The 23,354-nt window shown below is 42.7% G+C and overlaps 2 protein-coding genes across 2 annotated transcripts; both read right to left on the bottom strand.

Moving 5' to 3' along the window:
* Positions 1-511: 511 nt before the first annotated feature.
* On the bottom strand, positions 512-4,895 carry LOC306665773 (E3 ubiquitin-protein ligase TRIM31-like; the record flags this gene model as incomplete). Its single annotated transcript, XM_079147390.1, has 3 exons — positions 512-2,122; positions 3,127-3,424; positions 4,800-4,895. 3 exons carry the CDS (start codon positions 4,893-4,895, stop codon positions 1,596-1,598), a joined length of 921 nt encoding a protein of 306 aa, XP_079003516.1. The 3' UTR covers positions 512-1,595.
* TRIM31 (tripartite motif containing 31) lies at positions 4,844-23,354 on the bottom strand (the record flags this gene model as incomplete). Its single annotated transcript, XM_079147389.1, has 9 exons — positions 4,844-5,321; positions 7,448-7,563; positions 8,064-8,086; positions 9,512-9,742; positions 10,500-10,595; positions 11,209-11,682; positions 15,066-15,184; positions 22,559-22,745; positions 23,217-23,354. 9 exons carry the CDS (start codon positions 23,352-23,354, stop codon positions 5,239-5,241), a joined length of 1,467 nt encoding a protein of 488 aa, XP_079003515.1. The 3' UTR covers positions 4,844-5,238.

The raw sequence follows: 23,354 nt of genomic DNA, 5'->3' as shown, positions 1-23,354 counted from the left end.
AGGAAAATAATAATCTCACCTTAACGATGCACAATTCTTTAATACAAATGTACAACTGATGTTCATATTTTTTCTCACAGTTTTTTGTTTGTTCGTTTGTTTGTTTTGCGGTGCTGGGGATTGACTCACAGTTTTAAAAATTAAATTACAATTAATTTGTTCAAACAGAGATGCAAACAAGTCTACCAATGCATGTGGTTGATATGTCCTTTAGTCTCTTTTAGTCTGAATGTTTTTCTTCCCTTCCCAGCAATTTGTTATTACTTTTTTATTTTTATTTTTTGTGGTATTGGGGATTGAATCCAGGGGTGCTCTACCACTGAGCTACACCCCCAGCTGTTTTTATTTTTTATTTTGAGAGGGGGTGTCACTACATTGCTGTGACTGACCTCTACCTCTTGGTCTTCCTGTCTCAGCCTCCCAAATTGGTGGGATCACAGGCATGTGCCACTGTGCCCACCTTTCAGCAATTTATTGAATGAAGAAAACTTGTTCTTTCTCCTGTGAAAACTTGTTCTTTCTCCTGTGAATTTTCCCAAATTGGAACTTTCAGACTGTGTCTCCTGCATCTCTTGTTAAAGCTACTCAAATAGATCTTTGATCTGATGGGTTTCAGAATAGTTTTAGGTCTTCTTTATGGGCACAGCTATGAAATACTACTAACTACACAGACAATTAAACTCATTTCATCTCATCTAATTTTTTTACAATGATGTAAAATATTTACATGATGTCAAAGTCAAATATACAAAACAAGATACACTTGTGCTGGGGATGTGGCACCTCAGGGTTTGAAACATTTAGAAAAGACTCATTTCCATCATTTTCACCTAATTTTACCCCTCCCATAGGTAATATGTATTAGGCTTTGATTTGTCCTTCTACTTAAAAAGAAAAAAGAAATGTAAGGAAAATGTATATTTATATTCCTCCTTTTCTTATGTACATTTAACATACTGTGTGTATGGTTACCCACTTAATGTTTTTAACTTAGTAGTGTGTCTTGGAGGCCATCCATATTATTACATAAATAGTCCTCATTTGGAAAGTGGTGTTGAGGTGGGTCTGGCTAAGTCTCCTGAAGAGGCAAAGCCCAGCGTCATGGTTTTCAGACCTCAGGAAAGGGTGAGGTCCAGATGAGGAAAATCTACATTTAGAATTACTTGTGTGGGTGTGTGCTGCCAGAAAAATGAGGTGGAGGAAGAGAAGATAGCAGCTCAGGGTCAGTTGTCCAGTCTCCTGCATCTTAGTCTCGACTAGGGGGTAGCTGCATGCTTTCTCATCTCAGCTTTCCCAGCCATCACTTGTTGATGGGCATTTGAGTTGCTTTTAGTCTTGTTCTATTACAAACAGTGCTCCAACGAATAGCCTTGTGTATAGTCTTTTCGTGTATTTGAGTCTTTCTTCTTGCTTTAGACATAGAAAGGGAAGGGGAAACTGAAAGAAAGATGGAAATTAAATGGGATCAGAACATCTGGCCTGTCTCAGGCGTAACCTTTGGAAAGGGCTCCAGAAGCCTAGTTTCAACTGGACCAGCTGCAGCTCGTCCCAAAATGGGGAGTTAGCAGGGAAAAGACGGAGAGAAAGGGACAACTCTAGGGATTCAGGGTGATTTGTGTGCCAGGATACAGGAGCCGGAAAAAGGGGAAGATCTGCCCAGCGAAGGAGGCGTGAAAGGTGTAGATGTGGTTGCTTGTGGTGCTGTCGAAGAAGACGACCTCCCCGAGTTCGTGGTCCACGAAGATGCCCACTTTCTTCGGACGGATAGGTAGATTCTCCCGGGTGCCACCATCGGTGAGCGCCTCGCACCCAAGGCTGGTGATGCGCAGCGTCCAGAAGCCTGCTAAAGGCTCCACCAGCAGACAACCTCGTCGGCATACTAGCTCCGAGGCCACACCCACCAGACAGCCACCGCGCTCTCCTCCTTGGAGCTCCGCCTCCCAGGCCTGGCAGCCAGAAGAAATGCCTGGAGAGCCCAGCACGCAAGGGAAAGGGTAGAAGCGCTCCTGGTCTGTGGGCTCTTCCGATCTGCGCTGAGGGTGGAGAGGCAGCGTTACTGTCTTTAGATCCTGAGAAAGGATGAGGTATGGGTGGGCCGAGGCCGCGTCCAGTGTTACAGGGGCTGTGGGAAAATGAGGAGAAAAAGGGACAGAGTCAAGTTGTTCACCCCCAACTTCTGAGTTTCCCTAGATGCAGCTGGAGGTAGGTTTCCTCTCCCCACTCACAACCCCAGTCACAAGAGAAGTCCTAGGTCTAGCCCCTCCTTAAAGTCCATCCCTAATTTCCTCACGTGCTGTTCTGTGGATGCAGAGGAGAGCTCCCTGCTGCTCCTGGTGGTGGGATCATTTCAACACTGAAAGATAAGCCATCATCTCTTCCTCATTTCCCGTGGTCCCTGATTGGGGCTAGTATGAGATGTTGAGGCTTAGACTTTATGACCTCAAGTAATTTTTCCAAAGTGGGGTCCCTCAAACACAAGAATGAAGGGGATATTTGGAACACAGAAGAAGGAATATTCAGAATTTCCTGACTCCGACCCCACATTGAGTGTTCAAGCATTGAGTCACAGTTTTCCAAGGCTAGAAAGCTTCCCATCCACCCTCCACAAAAGTTTTAGTAGTGGTGAACTTTTTGCTGATTTTTTTCAATCTTTGCTGCAATATTAATTTTCCATTGCCGCATGTGGGTTGTTGGGAGAGATGGAGGATGTGGGACTGCAGATAAGAGCGAGAGAGGTCAGGCTCTTGGGGATGGATTAGGGTCATGGCCCAGGCAGGCCTTACTCATCTTTGGTCCTGTGCCTGAACTGCTGCCACGTAAATAGTTTAAAAAGAGGGGCGGCGGCCGGGTAGGGGAGGGAATCAGAGGGAGACAGTTGTAGGGACTATATTTGTCCTCTAGGGGGCACCACAGCCAAAGCGATAAGGAGAAGCCAAGCATGGGGAGGAAGCTTCAAGGGTCTCGGTTGCCTTTTCCTTTCGTTTTGTTAAAGAACGCGTTCATCCCTCCCCCACCTTCATCACCACCCGTGTCTTCCCTGTCAGTAGCCCAGGCCTCTCCCCGACGCTCCACGCCCTCGACACGACTCCGCTCAACCAGGGACCATGATCGCCCTCAGTCACTTACTCAGCACCGCCTTGAACCGTTCAGTACTCTCAGAGCCAAAGCTCCCCGCGTCCTCAGAGCTGGCTCGGTTTACAGGAACTTCAACGTAGGTCTCCCTACTTCCAGCCAGAAGTGATGCTGAAGGGGCGGCATCTCCAGGAAAGGAAGCCTCAAATAAGGCGTGGGATGGAGTTAGGGGGTAGGGATTCGATAGCCCCGGCTTAATTGTTTCGTCCCTTTTGAAGAGGAAGGAGGAAAGTAGAAAAGAGGTCAGTAAGCGTCTGCAGTGAACCTCCAATGCCAATAGTTCCGCTGAGTTCTACATACAGCAGGAGGGACCTAGGTTAAACTCAAGAAAATATTTTTTGAACAGGTTAGGGGTAAGCAGATACGGGGGCCCAGTATTTCCTGTAATTTGGGAAGTAGAGATGGATGATATGCCTGCTCTCCATCTATACCTGCCCATGCCATCTATGGCACCTGGCATCTTCAAGAACTATAGATTCCACATCACCCCGTCCCCCAATCTCTTTTATGGTGTCTCTAAACCCCTCTTACTGCTGTTTTCCTATTCCCTTCCATTTCAAGTAAGTACTGAGAACACTCAATCATTCCACCTAGTTCTGACTGGGGAGGGTGACCCGCATGTTAGGAAGTTCAGTGTATTCTGGGTCACTTCAGTGTATTCCGGACAGTGGGTGGAAAAGAGCATTTCCTCCAGTAGACCTGGAGGTCCTCTCACTACCCCATCGGAAAATTCCAGTGTTTGGGGGCAGGACTCCTACTGGAGAAGATTACTTTGGATTATATTTCTCTAATAGACATTCTAGGAATTAGAAAAAGAAAACACACACAAAATTGAGGCGCTAGGGATGGAACCCAGGGATTTTCACATGCCATGCCAGGCAAGCACTCTACCACGGAGCTATATCCCCAGTCCCAAATTTGGTTTTGATAATCAGAAACTGCACATTAAAAACAAATACCCTAACACCATCAATAACGATAGTCAGGTAGGGTTAGTGGTGCAAATCTATAGTAATCCCAGAAACCAAGGAAGGTGAGGCAGAATTGCAAGTTTGAAGACTGGCAACTTAGTGAGACCTCCATCTCAAAACAAAAAATAAAAAGGGCTGGGGATGTAGCTCAGCAGTAGAGCACCCCTGGGTTCAATCCCCAGTACCACAACAACATTCAGTGGCTCTCAGTGAGCACCATCCCACACCCAGGCAGATGACACCAGGAGGAGGCAGAAGCTTCCCTACTGGTCCATAATGCTGGGACCTGGGATGCTGAACACTTAACAGGGCACAAGTCAGGGAGCACAACTAACACTTATCCTCTTCAAAGGTCAGTATCTCCTCTTGTGGGGAAATGCTGGTGGAATACAATCCCTAAATCCCGCTGACTTTGGAATGAACAGTGAATTTTTTTTTTTTTTGTAAGTGGTGCTGCTGGGGATCGAACTCAGGGTCTTGTGCATGGTAGGCAAGCACTCTACCAACTGAGCTATATCCCCAGTCCTGGAGAAATGAATTCTAATTCTATTTCACTTAATAATCACATGGCCTGGGAAACATGCCTCTCTTCCCTGGAATTCCAGGGAGCCTCATGGAAATTCCAGGTAATAACATCTACCTTGGGGGATAGTTGTGGGGTTTTGAAATATTGGAAATGGGGTGCTCAGAACATACCAGGTCTTTAAGAAATGATACTTCTAGTGTTACCATCAGGTGGCAGAACCATTTCTGCTGATTTCTGTGCAGGCTGTTATGACAGTGATTCTCCATCCCTGAGCTGTTCTGACATCACATCCCTAGTATGTGCCCAGAAACGTAGGAGCGCCCAGTAGGTCAGCTAATACTACAAAGATTGAGCCGCCTCCTCTGCTTCCTTGTTCCACTTTTTCTTCTCTGCCTCCGAGCAATGAAGGAATAAATTTACAGATTTCTATTATTTTTGAATACTTTTAAAATTTAGGATTGTCACTAAGTTTAAAATAATAAAACATATGAGTCTGTCCTTCTCAGTTAGTTCAATTAGCATTCACCCCTATGGGCCTTTTTGGACCCAAACAGAGAGAATTCTTTTCCTTTGCACTTCTCACTTGCCCCAAATGACAGGAAATAGCCATCACTCACAGTTCTGCTTGTCTTTTTCATTCATGCTTTCGAGGAATCTGTTTTTATCTTTCTTCCCACTGGCCTGGAGGTTGTCTAGGGGTAGAGAATGGAAAGAAATGGAGAGAGTCCAGGGTGGTGAAACAAGGAAGCCAAAACCACACAGCATGGTACTTACTTGAAATTTGAAATGCCTGGAAATGGATTTCTCTCTCATATTCCGTTTTTTAAATTTTTAATTATTATTTTTTTGCCTGAAAATTGAAGCCACAAAGTCTGAGCTACATCTTCAGACCCTTTTGTTTATTTATTTATTTATTTATTTAATTTTGTGACTGGTTCTCCCTAAATTGCTGGGGCTGACCTTGAATTTGATCCTCCTGCCTCACCCTCCCCAATTGCTTGGATTACAGGCATGTAGCACTGCCCCCAGCTTGTTTTTCAAATTCTTTGTGAACCAAGAAGGTACAAAATGCAGAGATGTCCATTGTGCTTCCCTGCAGTGGCTCTCTAGCCCAGCACTACCCAGTAGAAACACAATAGAAGCTACAAATGTGAATCAATTAATTTTAAATTTTCTAGTAGTCACATTAAAAAAGTAAATGTGAAATTAGTTTAATATATATTTAACTCAACATTTTCAAAATGTTGTCATTTTGACAGAATTTAAAAAAAAGTATTGCTAGCTGAACACTTGTTGTCCCAGCTGTTCAGGAAGCCAAAGTAGGTGGATCATTTGAGTCCAAAGTTTGAAACCAGTGTGAGCAACAAAGTGAGAACCTGTCTCAATTAAAAAAATATATTGCTACATTCTAGATTTTTTTTTTTTTTTTTTTTTTTTTTTTTTTTTTTGAGACAAAATCTTGCTTGGTTGCTGAGACTGACCTCAAACTTGGATCTTCCTGTCTCGGCCTCCTGATTAGCTAGGATTACAGGCAGGCACCCTTGTACCAGCTTATATTCTATTTTCATACCAAGTCTTGAGGTGATGGTATGCATTCTTCACCTGTAACAGATTTGGACAAGCTACATTTCAGTGCCCAACAACACATCCTGAAGGACATGTGGAGGGAATATGGACTTCTGTGATAGTTCTAAGAAGAGGACTACAAGCAGCAAGGTGTCTTTACTCCCAGCTTACACAAGGAAGGGAGTCCTTAGAGATGCCAAACCTGCTTCTTGTTGCAAACCCAGACAAGGTTGTTTTCTTTCTTTTTTCTTTTCTTTTCTTCTTTCTTTCTTTCTTTCTTTCTTTCTTTCTTTCTTTCTTTCTTTCTTTCTTTCTTTCTTTCTCTCCTTCTTTCTCTCCTTCCTTCCTTCCTTCCCTCCCCCCGCCCCCCCCCCCCCCCACTTTCTAACCAGGGATGATTGGACCCAGGGACTCTTAACCACTGAGCCACATCCCCAATATTTTTTATTTTTTTTATTTTGAGATAGGGTCCTGCTAAGTTGCTTAGGGTCTCACTAAATTCCTGAGACTGGCCTCAAACTTACACTCTTTCTGCCTCAATCTCCTGAGTTCTGAGATTAAAGGCATGTACCACTATGCCCTGCCCAGACAAGTTTTTATTTTTTAATCTTTTAGTTGTAGATGAACACGATACTTTTATTTTATTTATTTATGTGGTGCTGAGGACCAAACCCAATGCCCCATGAATGTGAGACAAGTGCTTTGCCACTGAGGCACAACCCCAGCCCCCAGACAAGGTTTTGAAGAATACCTGGCCAACTGTCTAAAGCTCAAGTTGTTCACTTGGTGTTCTGGCTGATTTTTGTTTCCTTGGGAGGGAGGAAGAGGGATTTTCCCACAATGTCATTGACTTTTAATCAGGATTCACTTCTTCTGTAGTCAGGAAGAGCTACCATTTGATCACACAATCCTTGCTTGAAGGTCTGGGAAAGTAGGACCCTGTCTCCTCTCTGGTCCCCCAAAAAACTCAATACCAACTTGTAATAGTCACTGTGCTAGTCACACAGTGCGACTAGCTCTCTTGTGGCTGTCATGAGTCAGAGAGGCAAAAAAGTAACATATTATGAAGATAGAATAAGAATTGCCTGAAAGGAAACATACTGATGCTTTGAAAGTGCCCAACACAGATCCTGGCATCTGAAGGGCCCACTGACTATCATTGGCATGTATGAGTTACAGTTCAGTTTCTGTGGGGGTGATGGGGAGAGAATCCCCAGAGGCAGGTGACTGGAGGTGACAGTCACTTCCTTACCTTTGAATTTCTTCATGTTCTCTATGATGGAGTCATGTCTTGATTTTGCTACACTGAGTTTTTTCTCCAGGTGTGGAGGAATCAGGGTTGGACTGAAAATCTGAAATTCTTCACTCCTGTGAAGTCATGGCAGGTGATGGTGAGATCAGGGGACGGGGTGTGGGGAAGAAGGACCCAGTGACATGCATATAAGGAGATGAAGGCCTGGCTGGTATGAGTCAGAGGTTAGTGAGCTAGGAGTCAGGGGCAGGGCTGGAGCTACCGGGCTGGAGAGAGGTGGGGCTTGAGGAGATAGGAAAACAAAGATGGGAGTTGGAGACTGAGGAGAGAAGAGAGAGGGCATCCAGTAGGGGGCCCAGCAGTCACCCAGGGGGCATACAGAAGGTGCCAGAAAATAGGAGAATATGTGCTGAAGAACCAGGAAGCTGGACAAAACAGTTTTGTTTTGTTTTTTAAACCAACCAACCCCTATGCTAAGGTTTAGGTGCTCCCCATCCACAGCCTAAATAGTCAACTGCAAAATTAAAGTATGGAGATATTTGTGAGGGAAGAATGTTGAGTGTTTGAATATATGTCGAGTACTGTATGGATGATGCATGTGAATGGCCCATCAAACCTGTGCAGGGTAGCTCTGATGTCCTGGAAAAGAAAGCACAGCTTTAGTGTGTAACTGAACCACAGGGCCAAGGAGAAGCTTCCCACCCTGCTGGAGATGGGGTGAAAGACCTTCTAATTCCCTCTCCCTTCCCACCAAGCATCTGATATGTCGGTAGACAAGAATGTGGTTAGATTGAATGAAGATGAGGAGAAGAAAGACTTGAGATTCTGAGAATTAATTTTGTCTCTGAGACCAAACCGGGATAGGAGAGAGGCTGGAATGACTTTGCATAATATTCCTTTCTTTTCCCTTTCTGTGTGTGTGGTGGGCAGGGGGCAGAGAGACAGAGAGAGAGAGAGAGAGAGAGAGAGAGAGAAGAAAGATTTTTTGAAAGAAAGAAAATCTTGAACTGATGGGGAAAGGAGATGATTCCAGGTGAGATCATCTCAGCTTATTTTGTGTATCACCTAGACCTATACTGCCCAATATGGTAGCCTCTCCTCAGCCACATATGGCTACTAACACTTGAAACATGGTTAGTGCAACGGAAACCAAATTTTTAACTTAATTGAATTTTCACTAATTTAAATTAAAAACTGAAGCAGTGGTAAAATTCTTTCCATGAAACGCAACTTTATTGATTTGGTAGGATAACGTTTTATTTCAACAACTGCCAATTTAGCCTCTGAACTGAGATGTACTAAAAGTGCAAAATATATATTAGAAGTTAAAAACTCAGTACCAAAAAAGAAAAAATCCAGGATGTAAAATATCTCATTAATATCTTAAAAATACTGAGAACAGGATCAAATAAGTTTTAGATATTGAGTTAAATAGATATTTTCTTAAAATTTATTTCACTAGTTTTTTTTTTTTTACTTTTTTAAATGTGGTTACTAGAAAAATTTGAATTACACATGTGTCTTTCTAAATCACATTATATGGTTCACATTATATTTTAAATTACACATGACCCACATTGTAATGCTCAATTGTATATGTGGCTCACATATGTCCATTGGACAGCACTGTGCTAAAGGTAATAAGATTGGGGTAAATTAAAATCAAAACTACACCGAGATTTTATCTTGCCCCAGTTAGAATGGCAGCCAGGGATCATATGTTTTCTCACACATGTGGAAGCTAGAGAGGAAAAAGGAAAAGAAAGGTTGTGTGTGGGAGGATCTCATGAAAATTGAAGGGAGAACAGTAGAATTTTGAAAAGGGATCAGGGGAAGGGAAGAGGGGAGGGAAGGAGAAATACTGGAGAATGATATTGGCCAAATTATGTTGTTATATTGTGTGTATGCATGAATATGTAACAACGAATCCCCCCATTATGCACCAATTAAAAAGAAAAGATGATTGGGGCAATCTCTGGTATTCTGCCAGTTGGCCCATGCCCTGATTTGAGACTAGGGATGGGCTGCTACCTGCCTACAGTTTTGACCCCAAGGGAGTCTCACCTCTAGCAGCTGGCTGGGCAGCATTTGCTGCTTGACCTTCAGGGAATCAATGAGCTTCTTGAGGGCAGTCCATTGCAACTCCATTGACGCAGTGAAGAGTTTCCTCTGCTGGTCTCCCTCCTGCCCCAGCCAATGGAGCCGGGACAGGAGGAAATTCTTCTCCTCTTCTAGGACCTGTTGCAGGTGACTGAATTCCCCCAGGATCTTTATCCTCTCAAACTTTACATGGTTCTAGTGGCAAGGGAAAGGGACACAGAAATGAGAGGGTAGCCTCCAAGATCTGTCTAGCCCACTGTATGCAATTTTTAAGTGCATTAAGTTTATACTGAGTACCAGAGCAGAACAGTGTGCTGTGGCAGACCTGTAGGAAAGGAGAGGTGAGAAGAATGAGCTTTAAAAGCACTTCCTGTGTTCTCTGTTTTAGGCTAAGTTATGTTTTATCATTTTTGCCTTCAAGTACCTCAGTGTCTAAAACTCACATTTTCAGAAGGCTTTCAGATTATAATCTGCTGTCATATATAATTTTTCCTTGGACATGCCAACAGAACAAAACACCTAAAGCTTTTGGGTGACATCATAGTCTCTCATTTCAAACTTCGAGAATCTGTCTCTAGTTAGTCACAGCCTGGGAGAGGCAGAGCTTGGTTTCAAATCAGTATTTCTGATTTTAAGACCAGTGCAGGTTTTCCCGACACCCACTGTGGGTCCAGTGTCGGAAGCAAGCTGCCCTTCTGCTCTGTGAAAGCAAGGTGGGTTTCCCAGCTGCTGCAGCCCTGGGAGTCCTGAGGTGCAGGGAGGGCGGGAACACATCTAGCCCCCACATCACATTCTTTGTCCATCCCCACCGGTGTCTGCTCCTCCTATACACCGGCTCTCTCAGTTTTTGTCACTGAGCCTTTTTCAGAGGATCAGTATGATAAAAGGAGCCTAGGAGCTTCCACAGAGACGTTTCTGCTTCCAGAGATCATGGGATGGACTTGTTTCTTACCATAAAGTCATTGATTTTCAATTCGCCTTGCTCCTTCGTTTGTACTATCTCCTTCTCCATTTGCTGCAAGATCTCAACCTGACATTGAATCTGCGCCTGTGGGGAAAGGGTCCTTTTTGTAGGTTGTGCCTGAATTCTCTTCTTCATTAAAGCCCTCCAGGTCTCTCAGAGGAGCAGGTATGACTGACTCTCCAGGGAGTCCTAATGTAATTATTAATAGACCCCCCTTTTTTTCCTCCAGCTATGGGGAGGGGTGGGGTGATGGGAAAAGATGAATCTGGAGCCTTCATGACCTAGGAGAGAGCAGTGTTATTTATGACTAATTAGGATTAATATTTGCAGGGTGCTTCGGTATCATCAAAGAACTCCCACAAACTCGCCCTCATTTGCTCTATCAACAATTTTAAGATATAGGTTTTGTTTGGGCCATTTGAAAAGTGAGGCACCCGAGATTAGGAGAGGTAAAGAGATGAAGGTTTTAGATAAACTCAGGAGTTTGAACTTGAGCCCAAACCCTCTGAGCCAAAATTCAAGTCCTGTCCAGTCTTCATGGTGCATTGCAATGGGCAGCATCCCCCACCATGGCTGACTGAACTGTCCACTCAAGTACATGGGGTGGTACAAACCAGCTGGAGGGAAGTAACAGTTTCCAGATTCCCACTACTCCTCTTCTGATGGAGGGAGCACAGAAGGGCCCCCATATGCCTACCTGATAGTTCTGGGCAGCTTCTTCTATCAAGCTGGCATTATGCATTCGATGGTCCTCAGATTCACGACACATCACACAGAGGAAATCCCCATCATGCTCACAGAAGTAATAGAACTTCTCTCCATGCTTCTGACATTTCAGCTCTTCCCCTTCTGGTTGCTCCTCAGAAGTACCCATAGCTTGGATTTTCTTCACCAGATTCACCAACAGCCAATTGGGCCTGAATGTTTTTTTCACAGAACTGTTGCAGAGGGGACATTTGAGAAATCTGCCTGAATCTTCCGCAATCCGTGCAATGCATTTGTGGCAGAAATTGTGTCCACAGTCAGTGGTGGCAGGGTCCTGCAGAAAGTCCATGCAGATGGGGCAGATCACTTCCTCCTTCAGATTGCCGGAAAACTGTTGGCTGGCCATGAGTGAAAAGAAGGCTACTTCAAGTGCTGAAATTCCAGAAGTCTGCTGTGGACACTGGCTCTAGGAACGGAGAAGGAAAGAGAGGAGATGGAGTTCGAAGAGTCTTCCAATTCAAAGGGTGGGGAGGGAGGAAACAAACAGGGAGAGAAAAGTAAATGAATGATAGAAAAAAATGTAGGGAATATTATAAAGAGAGGAAAACAGAGCAGTCCTACCTGGCTACCCCTTAAGAACAAATGGATATTGTGAATGTAGGTAGACTCTTATGAAATGAGATAAGTTGTCCTGAACCTTGAACTAATCAAAGATACGTTTCTAAGGCAGTTGATTGAGATCAGAAGGACTGGGGCACCAAAGTCCTCTCAGGAAGTACTTCCCATCAGCTGGGAAGGGACCTGTGGAGGGGTTGAGTGATATCAGCAATGCTTTGGGCATCCCTTGTAAGCAGAGCTCAAACTTGGGGAAAGCATGTGGAAAAGAAAGAAGGAAGGAAAGGAGGGTGGGAGGGAGGGGGATAAGATAATTCTCTATCTCAGGTTTGAAGAATGTGAAAATGTGGAAGACATTATCACCCACCCTGGGGAATTTTTAGTCACAAGGAGAAACAGCTATTTCTCTTATGGGATACTCCTAGATCAGTGGGAGAAGTGAGGAAGTTTCTTTCTACAGGGTCATTCTTGTTTTTTTCTGTTATTCTTGACCCTGGTGAATCTTTCACTTTCCCATTGTACCTGTAGCCATCTGTCCTCTGCTGGTTTCTTTTCCTGTCTTCAATACTCTGGTGTCATGTATGTTTCTTCCTCCTTCTCGGTGCTTCTCTGATCCCTGGCTTACCTTGCCCTATGACTTTTGCTATGATGAGGAAAATACCAACCAGTGTCACCTATGTTCCCTTCTGTATCTCAACACATTTGTGTCTTAAACTTTCCTCCTTCCCTCCATTTCAAGGGAAAGAGTGCTTCCTCCCTTCCTATCTCTCTGGGTACTGATTTCTACCTTTACCTCCTCTTCTCTCCAGGGTCTAGCACCTATTCCCATCAAGAAGCACACCATTTATTCTTATCTGGTCTAAATCTTAAGTCAAGCAGGAATGGTGGGTAATTTTATGATTATATAGCTAGAGCAATTATACATTTTGCTTTACCTGGAATAGTGTTGGTTTCACCTTTGTCCTGGTACAAAGTTTCTTTCCTTCCCTCCCCTCTCCACCAGATGTTAGGGATTGAGCTGAGAGCCTTGTGCATGCTAGGCAAGTGCTTTACCACTGAGCTACACCCCAACCTGGCATAAATAGTAATAGTACTTCCTTTCATTCTCAAAGCTTTCCAGTTTGGATAATAAATTATATGGTTCTGCTAATTATAGCAACGTTTGGAAACCAAAGACTTTCAGGAATATTATACCTCCAGGCTTCTCTGTCTGTTTGCTTTAAGGTCAAATTAAAGCAGCTAAAATTTTGTTTAAGATTTTACATTCATCCTAAACTGCTGGTCTCTGGAAGCAGAATTTAACTTTTTAAAAAATTTCTTATTTATTTATTTTCCACATTTTAAAAATTGGTGCCTTATAATAGTTATATCTATTGATGGGATTTGTTGTATAATTTGGTCAATATCACTCCTAAGCATTTCCCCCTCCCTCCCTACCTCTCACTCCTTGCAGAATTCAACTTTTAGATAGGTTTTGTTCGGTCAGTAAGGAGATTTAAAAAGTAATGCTAATTTGAGTGTCTCTCTACAAAGGTGACTATTTCACCCACCACTCCCTTTAACCTGTCTCCCCAGCCCCTGAAGGCATTTTCTAACGTAGTGAATTATTTTTCGTACCTTATTTAAATCTCCCTGCGAAAAATTATCACTATCCATTCTCTAGGAAACAAAGTGTGCTTCAGAATCACTTACAGGACTTGTTAAAACACAGATTTGCAGAGTCCCAGCAGAGACTTTCTGTCTCAATAGGTCCAGGGAGGAATTGATAGTTTACATTTTATACAAATTCACAGGAAGTGCAATGCTGCCCTACCGAGGAACACTGGTTTAGAGACACCACAAGTTGCTCCAGCTACTCCAGATAACAAATGACACAGTTCCATGTTAAATGCTCTTTCTTCCTTGCAGCTTAATAAAAACAAACAGCAGGGCTGGGGAGATAGCTCAGTTGGTAGAGTGCTTGTCTCACAAGCACAAAGTCCTTGGTTCAATCCCCAGGACCACAAAAAAAAAAAAAAAAAAAAACCAGCAGTCTTCAAAAGTGACAAGCATATCTTTTCAAAGAACATTGGTATTCCAACAAGTTTGGGCAAGCCAGAAGAGAAAGAGAAAAGGAAAACGTTTATAGGAACAACATCAGAGATTTCAGACAATTATCACTAAATAGACATGACAGCTTCATGTGGGGGAAACAGACCTAAAAGAGGAGACAGTAAGCTAGGTGTGAAGGCACATGCCTGTAATCCAGCAACCAAGAAGGCTGAGGCAGGAGGATCGCAGTTCTGAGACTTCAGAACTTAGTGAGATCCTGTCTCAAAACAATAAATAAAAAGGGCAAAACAATAAATAAGTAACACCCCTGGGTTCAATCCCTAGTACCACCACTAACAACAACAATAAAACAAACAATCCCCTGCCACTGACTATGTAGTGGTCCAAGCGTATTTTTACTCTCCTGGAATTATTATTGTTATTCTTGGGCTATCCATCCCCTGGACTCAACAGAATGGATATTTAAAACTCTAAGCAGGTTCAGCAGTCTGCAACTAAACCGCCTCCAATTTACAAGGGCTGAGGTCTTCATTTCCTTTTTTCAGTACTGCAAATCAAACTCAGAGGTGCTTTCCACCGAGCTATAGCCCCAGCCCTCTTCGTTTTTTATTTTGAGACATGGTCTCACTAAGTTGCCAAGGCTGGCCTGAAATTTGTGATCCTCTTGCCTCAGTCTCCCAAGGTGCTGAGTTTACAGGTCTGCACTGCCTTGCCTGGCTTAGGACTGAGGACTTGAAAGAGATTCTATTATGTGTTAGTTCCAGAGGGAAAAGACATCCAAGCATAGAGTTTATAAAAACTAGCCCTAGAGAGAAGACATATAGTGCTGCTTCCCAGGGAGCTATCAAAACAACAACAACAACAACAAACCAAAACAGACAAGAAGTCACACAGCAGTGGATTCACACGGTATGGATTCAGTGGGGTCCTGTCAAGACTAATGGGATGAGATACCTTAGAGGTCAGTGAGGGCCAGAGGTTTTTCTGTGAATGGACATCCCCTGTTCTATCTGACAACATTACATCAGCCTCCCCTGTATCAGGATTCCAGCTTGAAGATGAAGATAAGGAAGGGAGAAGCTGAGGTAGCTCAGCGACTGAGTGGGAGCTAGGGGATGAGAGCCCCCACTCCCTTCAGTTGTTGGTTGGGTGCTGCTTCTCAGAAGTTTTGATTCCCATTACTTGCAGCCTGTACTGCCAGGCAGAATAGTCTGATGGCCCCAAGAAGCACTTGCATGAAAAATTACAGGAGCTGGAAGTTGAAAGTGGAATATTGACAGTGTCCATGATGGGGAACCAACCTACAGAGATTAAAGATAGGCAAAGAATCAGACATGTTTTTTAAAACTCTTTATTTATTTATTTATTTATTTATTTTGAGGTGGGTCACCTGTGTTGCTCAGTCGGGCCTGGGAATTACATTCCCCCTGCCCCCAGCTTCTCCAATAGCAGGGATTATAGGTGTTGGGCACCTTGCGCAGCTGTTTTTAAACTTTAGACATGAAAGTACCTCTAAGGGGTTGCTACTGAAAGCCTGCTACTAAAAGCACACCTATTTGTGAACATCTTAAAATTAAATTCAGGATGGTACAGAATAGAAGACACAGAGACAAGCCCACATAAGTACAGTTATCTCATACTAGACAAAGGTGTCAAAAACATACAATGGAAAAAAGATAGCCTCTTCAACTAATGGTGTGGAGAAAATTGGAAATCCAAATGCAGCAAAATGAAATTAAACTCCTATCTCTCTCCCTGCACAAAACTCAACTCAAAATGGATCAAGTACCTAGGAATTAGACCAGAGACTGCACCAAATAGAAGAAAAAGTAAGCCCAAAGTTTCATGTTGACTTAGGATCAGACTTCCTTAATAAGTCTCCTAGAATGTAAGAAATGAAAGCAAGAATCAATAAATGGGACAAATTCAAACCAAAAAGCTTTTTCTCAGCAAGGAAACAATCAATATTGTAAAAAGAGAGTCTATAGAGTGGGAGAAAATCTTTTCCACACACACTTCAAGTAGAGCACTAATCTCCAAAATTTATGAAGAACTTAAAAAACTTTACACCAAAAATACAAAGCACCGGGTCAATAAATGGGCTAAGGAACCGGGCAGACACTTCACAGAAGATATACAGGTGATCAACAAACATATGAAAAAGTGCTCATCGTCTCTAGTAATTAGAGAAATGCAAATCAAAAGCACCCTAAGATTTCATATCACTTCAATTAGAATGGCTATTATCAAGAATACAAGCAATAATAGGTGTTGGCGAGGATGTGGGGAAAAAGGCACACTTGTACATTGCTGGTGGAGTTGCAAATTGGTGCAGCCACTCTGGAAAGCAGTATGGAGATTCCTCAGAAAGCTTGAAATGGACCCACCATTTGACCCAGCTATCCCACTCCTCGGTTTATACCCAAAGGACTTAAAATCAGCATATCAATGTTCATAACAGCTCAATTCACAATAGCTAGATTGTGGAACCAACCTAGATGCCCTTCAATAGATGAATGGATAAAGAAACTGTGGTATATATACACAATGTAATATTGTTCAGCCATAAAGAAGAATAAAACTATGGCATTTGCTGGTAAGTGGATGGAGTTGGAGAATATCATGCCAAGTGAAATAGGCCAAGCCCAAAAAACCAAAGGCCAAATGTTTTCTCTGATAATTGGATACCTATACATAATTGGGGGTTAAGGAAAGAATGGAGGAGCATTGTATTGTATAGAGAGAAATGAGGGGACGGGGTGGAAATATAGTGGAATGAGACAAATTACATTACCCTATGTACATGTATGAATACATGAATGGAGTGAATCTACAGCATGTACAACCATAGAAATGAAAAGTTGTACTCTATTTGTGTAATGAATCAAAATGCATTCTGTAAAAATAAAAATAAATGTGGAGAGCAGTGACAGAGGATGGGAGAGCAGTTACTGAGATTGGGGGTCTCTGATGACCTCATGGCTGTGGCATTCCCGGTACCTGGGAATGTTTCTGTGCAAGGGCACAGGATGCTTAGCTGCTGTGGCAGTGCCCTGCATGAGGAGGCTCTGTGCAAGAGTCCTATCAGCTCTGACCTTGATCTCAGGCACATAACTCCTGGGAAGGAAGGAACTCTTATGCTAGACAACCACAATGTTTCACCAGCTCCACTTCTCCTATTCCTGCCTACCTTATAGTAACTTTTAACAATGGACTTTCTGAGAGCTTCACAAAGCTCCTAGCATTGCACTTTGCAATTGTGGATTGCATCTGCAGAGAAGCTACATTAGGATGTCCTAGTTTCTGTAACTTTCCTGGGTACAAAGAATAGTGGTTGCATAGTCTGTAATCTGATAATGAGACATATATAAATAAAGATTGCTGGCATAACTCTTTTTTTTTTCTTTTTTGTGACATAAAAATAAATGTATGTGGCTGGGTGTGTGGTGCACTCCTGTAATCCCAGCAGCTCAGGAGGCTGAGGCAAGAGGACTGCAGGTTCAAAGCCAGCCTCAGCAACTTAGTGAGACCCTGTCTCAAAATAAAAAAAATAAAAAGGACTGGGGATGTGGATCAGTGGTTAAGCTCACCTGGGTTCAATCCCCAGTACCTAAATGAATAAAGTATTAAATATTACTTTTAAATTTTATTGAATTATTCAACAAAAGGATTGTTCATGGGATTAAAAAAAAAATAACAAAATACAAGATGCCTTTTCTTCCTTGGAGAGATCCATCAAAAGATATCCAGATAGAGTTTTAAAGGCTGCAATGCAAACAGAAAAATACCATGGTGGTCTCGCCTCTCTCCTTATGCCAGGAGAAAATGCCCCTTCCCATGGTTTCGAGGCTTCTATGCAGATTACTAGTATCCCCCCAAATTTGTAATGTATGAAGCCTTTTCTTGTACCCACCCCATCTGAGGGTCTGGGGATGTGAACTGTGGTCCTTGTGCATGCTAGGTGAGCACTCTCCAAGAGGAGCTATCTCTTCAGCTTCTGTCTGAAGCCTTGAACTCCTAGTAGTTCAGAATGTGACAGGATTTGGTAATAGGGCCTTTAAAGAAATGTTTAAATTAAAATAAGACCTTAATTCAATCTGCCTGGTGTCCTTATAAGAGGAGCTTAGAACACAGAGGCACCAGAGATGCTGCTGCACAGAGGAAGGACCATGTGAAGACACAGTGGGAAAAGGAGATGGCCACTGACAGATATCCAGAACAGAGCCCACGTAAGCCCTCCACTGAAGAGAGCCAGACCATGAGATGAGCTGACCAAATGAACCATACACTATAAAGTAATAATTATGGAAGAAAAAAATAGGAAAGCGCTTGGGGAGAAGGTAGTAGGCTCCAGTTTTCACTAGGGTGTTCAAAATGGGCCTGAGGAGGGCTGGGCATATAGCTTAGTTGGTACACTACTTGCCTCACATACACAAGGCCCTAGGTTCAATCCCCAGCACACTCCCCAAGAAAACAAACAATAAAAACAGGTTTGAAGGTATGTAAGAGCAAAAGGTCCACAGATGTAACTCCTGGTTGGTACAGTTATGGCTATTTTTTCACACTTTTCTGTACTTTCCAAACATATTATAGTTAATATCCTTGCTTTTACGATTAGAAACAATTAGATACTACTTTTTAGAAAACACCTTCAATTGGACCCCATTTTCTACTCCTCCTCCCTTCCATTTAAACTTACCTTTAGTTCCTCAAGAGTGTCTTTTCCACTCAAATCGATACTCTGTGATCCAGATTTGCCAAATAGAATTGCCAAATTCAGCATATAAAGGTACAGGTCACCCAGTTAAATATGAATTTCAGGTAATACAATATTTGAGACAAATTAAAAATTGTCAATCTGAAATTCAAGTTTAACTGAGCTTTATATGTTGCTATCTGGCAATACTAGAAGTGATCTTCCCTATCTGTTGAAATACCATCATCTCTTCTCAAATCCTTCCAGTTAAAATAGAAGGTGGGAAAGAGGAGTAGGAGTGAATGGGAATGAAAGACACCTATCAACTCCTCTATCAGTATAAAAAAGTAGGCCGGATGTGGTGGTGCACACCTGTAATCCCAGCAGCTCAGGAGGCTGAGGCAGGATGATTGCAGGTTCAAAGCCAGCCTCAGCAATTTAGTGAGGCTATAAGCAACCTAGTGAGACCCTGTCTCAAAATTTAAAAAACGGAAAGGGCTAGGGATGTGGCTCAGTGGTTGAGTGCCCTTAGGTTCAATCCCCGGTATCAAATATGTACAAATATATATTTAGTATACTTGGGGTAGGAATGGGAATGTAGTTCAAAAGACCTTTTTCATTTTTTTCAGTCACTGAGGATTGAACCCAGGGGCACTCTACCACTGAGCTACATTCCCAACCCTCAACTCCCTTTTTGGAAACAGATTCTAAATTGCCGAGATTGGCCTTGAATTTGTGATCCTCCTGAGTTGCTGGGATCTCAGGTGGGCTCTGCTATACCATGCCGGGCTTAAAGGGTTCTTTCTTGACCTTGTAGCAATGGTCTAAGTTATGCTTTGAATATAGCCCTTGCTGTTCTGCCACTGAAACTTATTTTTAAAATGGAGGTTTCTTTTCTCTTCCTCTGCCTGCTCCTCCATAATCTCTCTCCCTCCTTAATCTCAGGGGAAACAGGATTACCTTTCTTCCCCATTTTAGGCAGATTTATCTTTGAGTACACACCCACTACAGGAATGAAGTAATCCAGTGTTGTGAGCAGTTAAATCATTGCTTTGAATTATGTAAACCCTGGTCGGGGAGGTGCTGCCTTTGGGAACCCTGCGGTGCAAGGGTGCCAGGGGAACAACGCCCATTTGCAAGATCACCCCTCTTGATAGGGGAGATTCGTGCTTATCATGGAATTCATTAGCTCAAAAAGCCTTGATTTCAAGTCCCAGCAGCTTAGCGCAACCTGCTAAGCCCTGACCATGTTGTTTTTCTCAGCTTAAAGTTTACCTCCAGAAGTTTTTCACACTGAAACCCTTTGATGTTTTTGCCTATAAAATAAGGCGGTTTTTTCTTTTTTGCTAGATCCAGTCTCCATCAGATCTGGATCGTCCTCCCAACTATCCACTGTTCAACCATTTTCGTGTCTTTTGTCTTTCTTAATATTTCTTTTGACTTTTATTTTCTCAAGCTTGCTCACGGTCTGCATTTGGTGAATTGTTCTTTCGCTGTACACAGCGAGAATCCAGACTCTGGGCATGGCACCAGAAGATCTCAGAAGTGACTGTCTCCCAAATTAACAAGTGAATTACAACTCCAACAGAGAATTTAGCCTTTGAATCACCTTTATAAAAGCCCCTTGTTTCCTGCTGATGGGCAGAATCACAGCCTTTGGAACAGGAGTCCCCGTGTTTCTCATGTGCTAGCAAAGCAATAAACCTACTTTTTCTTTTTTCTCAAATCTGTGTCCTCATCATTGAATTGGCATCAGGGACAAGGACCAAGCTTTTAGCAACAACCTGACTTGGGACTTTTCTGCAGATAATGAATGCACCTTTTATCCAAGAATCTCAATGTAGGCGTCAGGTAAATGGGTGTCCACAGTTCTTCCCGAAAAACTATTTTAGTTTTACAAGACATTTAAATGTTTTAGTTATTTTAATATACATAAAATGTCCTTATTGTTTTTTAACCTGTTTTCTAAATTTAAAAAAAAATTGAATAATTTAAGGAGGTTGTAACAATTGGTCAGTTTTTGTTCAAATGAGGATACTCCCCCATTTGTCTGCCTCCCCTTGACTTCCCATGGCCCTTATCCCATTCATTATTTCCACAGACATCTTACAGCAGCTTAAAGCTGATCTCTGAGTTAGACACACGGTCCTAGCACAAGGTCAACTCACATCTGAAATGAAGTTTCTGTTAAGTCTACAGGGTAGAGGGATGGTTGCTCCCGTCTCCTGCAGACAACTTGCGCACTGGCCCTGAGTTGGCCCAGGAGAGCTGATGGGCCTAAGCTGCCCCAAATTCAGGGGCTTACATCTAGCACCACCAATGCACAAAACTGTTAACATTGGCCAGGGGTTCTCATGAGTGCACATCACAGGTAGCCAGGGAGACAGTGGGATGCAGCCCTCAGGAACAGCTGTGTAACACTCCCAGAGCCAATTCTAGATTAATTTTCCATTTAAGACTGTGAAAATAAATCTTCTTACCATGATCACCATCATTTTCCTTCTTGGTGTCCTCTGCACTTTCTGTAGTACCTTGTACAAAATAATTTTTCCATTGTCATCCTAAATTGAGTCATTTTGTATGTGTATTGATGTGGCAAAAATCTTTATCCTTTTTTGCAAAGTGAAAAAACAGTAATCAGCCAGTGAAATTTTGCTTAATAAAAGGAATGCACATAAAATATGACATTATATACACACATACATACTTGTATTTACTTCTATTTACATCAAAGAACATTGAAAGGACACGTAGGAAACTACTAAGTGTTTACCTGTAGGGCAGAGAAATTGGGTAGGGACAGAAGAGGTGAACAGGGTCAGGACTGTTGCAAATCTTCTTGGGCACACCTTTTTATATATTATTAGGCCAAATAAATGCATAACCCTTTAAAATTAATATAGTTAAAATTATATTATTTATTTTTGGTTCTATTATTTTGTGGTGGCCAAAAGCCTAACTGGAAAAATAGGAAACTACTTTCTCCATTTCTCTCTGAGGTTATGGAGTCTCATCTTTATTTTTTCCTGGACTCAGAGATGGACCGAGACCACTATACTTGAGTTTCCACAATTTTTTAACTCTAGTGCCCATTATTGATTCAGTCTAGAATATTTTTCTCCCCCCAAATCTTTTGTGCCACTTGTTCGAATTTTGAGTTCACTGGCAAATTTCCCAACATGGCTTTTTATCTCCTTGAACATAGCATGTATGTAGTTGTTGTACATCTGTGTCCAAATATCCCAGGGTGTGAAAATCCTGTTGTGTGTTGTTTCTTCTTTTCTTTACTGTCCTCTTTCTGGTGCCTGGTTATCTCTGATAATTTGCAAGGAAGTATTTGTAGAAATAAATCAAGGTCTGGGATGACGTTCTCTTCCTCCCAAAAGGATTTTAGCTTTTGATACTAGCAGTTTAGAGTCACCTTAAACAAGTTCTATGCTTGAGCTTTTTTGGTGGGATTTCCAGTTGCCTTAAGTCTTTAAAGGATGCCAAAATGCAACTTGGATTCTCAAACCCCCTTCAGAATCAACAAATGCCCCCATCCCCCCAAAAAAGCAACCCCAAGTTCCAGGCTCATTTCCACAGATACCTTTCCTTTCCCAAGTTTTGGCCCAGCCATTCTTTACTAGTCCTTTGAATTTGGGAGGGGTGGGGAGATGATTTAGAAATATTTTATCCAGCTTTTTTAGTTGTCTTCATTTGTTGGGTTGGTCTGAATTACTCAGTCCTTAATGAAAGTAGAAATCCTTCTGATCCAGACCTCAGTTTTTTAGTGCTTTGCTGTTCTGTGGATGTGAGCTTTTTACAAAACATTTTTTTTTATTATTATTATTTTTTTGTCCTTTAGTAGTAAAGTCTACATTGATTTTTGCACACACCACACATTGCTTCCCTCACCTGCGGTCTGGGCTGGAAGAGAACCCTGCATCCTTCACACCAAATATCCCAGGAGAGCTGAAGTCAGAGAGGCCCTCCTTACCAGATTCAGAAACAGCCTCTTGATACAAATATTCAGGTGAGGCCTGAAGAAGGCAGGTGCCCAGCTGTGACTTTGAGAATTTTCGCTTCAGTGCAACACTAGCATGAGGAGCTGCCCTGGCTTTAAGGCCCCTGATAGGTCTCAGTTTGCAGAACAGGATGTGACAAGATCGGAGCTGCAGCCAGCTCTAGAGGGAGAAAGAGAAGCCCAACAGAAAACAGAAGCTAAATGATGCATTAAAAACCTGTAATTCCCCCGCGAAGATTTCTTCTTCCGCAGGCTTCACTTTTAAACAGAGCTTTTTCATTCCATTGGTTTAGGGTGAACTGTTCCCAGAGCTTTTGTTAAATGGATAGGTATGGGGCGAATTGGGTTCGCAGGGAAAAATTATGGAGGTTGGTTTTCAAAGGCTGCCTCTGTTGTAGGAAATCAAATGCAAATCTTCCCAGAGTCACTTACAATACTTGTTTTTGGTGACCACTCTCAGTGGCCACTGGGGATTGTCTTCCAGGTTCTGGGTGTCGGTCTCCTCATTTGTAGGTTGAGGATCACTACTCTGGGAGCGATTCAAGGTGCGCGGACCCGGGTGAGCGCTGACGACCTGAAGTCCTCAAGGTCCCAGAAGCCAGAAGAAGTTGGCGCGAAGACCAGTAAGGACCGGCTGGCGGTGGGAAGAGGACTGTCTAGCCTCCTGGCTGCAGAGAGACAGGCTTTGTGAGCTGAGAGGCGGCACAGGAAGCCTCTCCCCTCGAAGGCGGGGCAAGGAGCGGTGCAGCTCTGGTGGCGGTTGCGGCAT

This window comes from Sciurus vulgaris (genome assembly GCF_902686455.1).
Source record: "Sciurus vulgaris genome assembly, chromosome: 7".
Lineage (NCBI taxonomy): Eukaryota > Metazoa > Chordata > Mammalia > Rodentia > Sciuridae > Sciurus > Sciurus vulgaris.
Note: the sequence above shows the minus strand (reverse complement) of the source record. Positions and strands in the feature narration are given on the sequence as shown.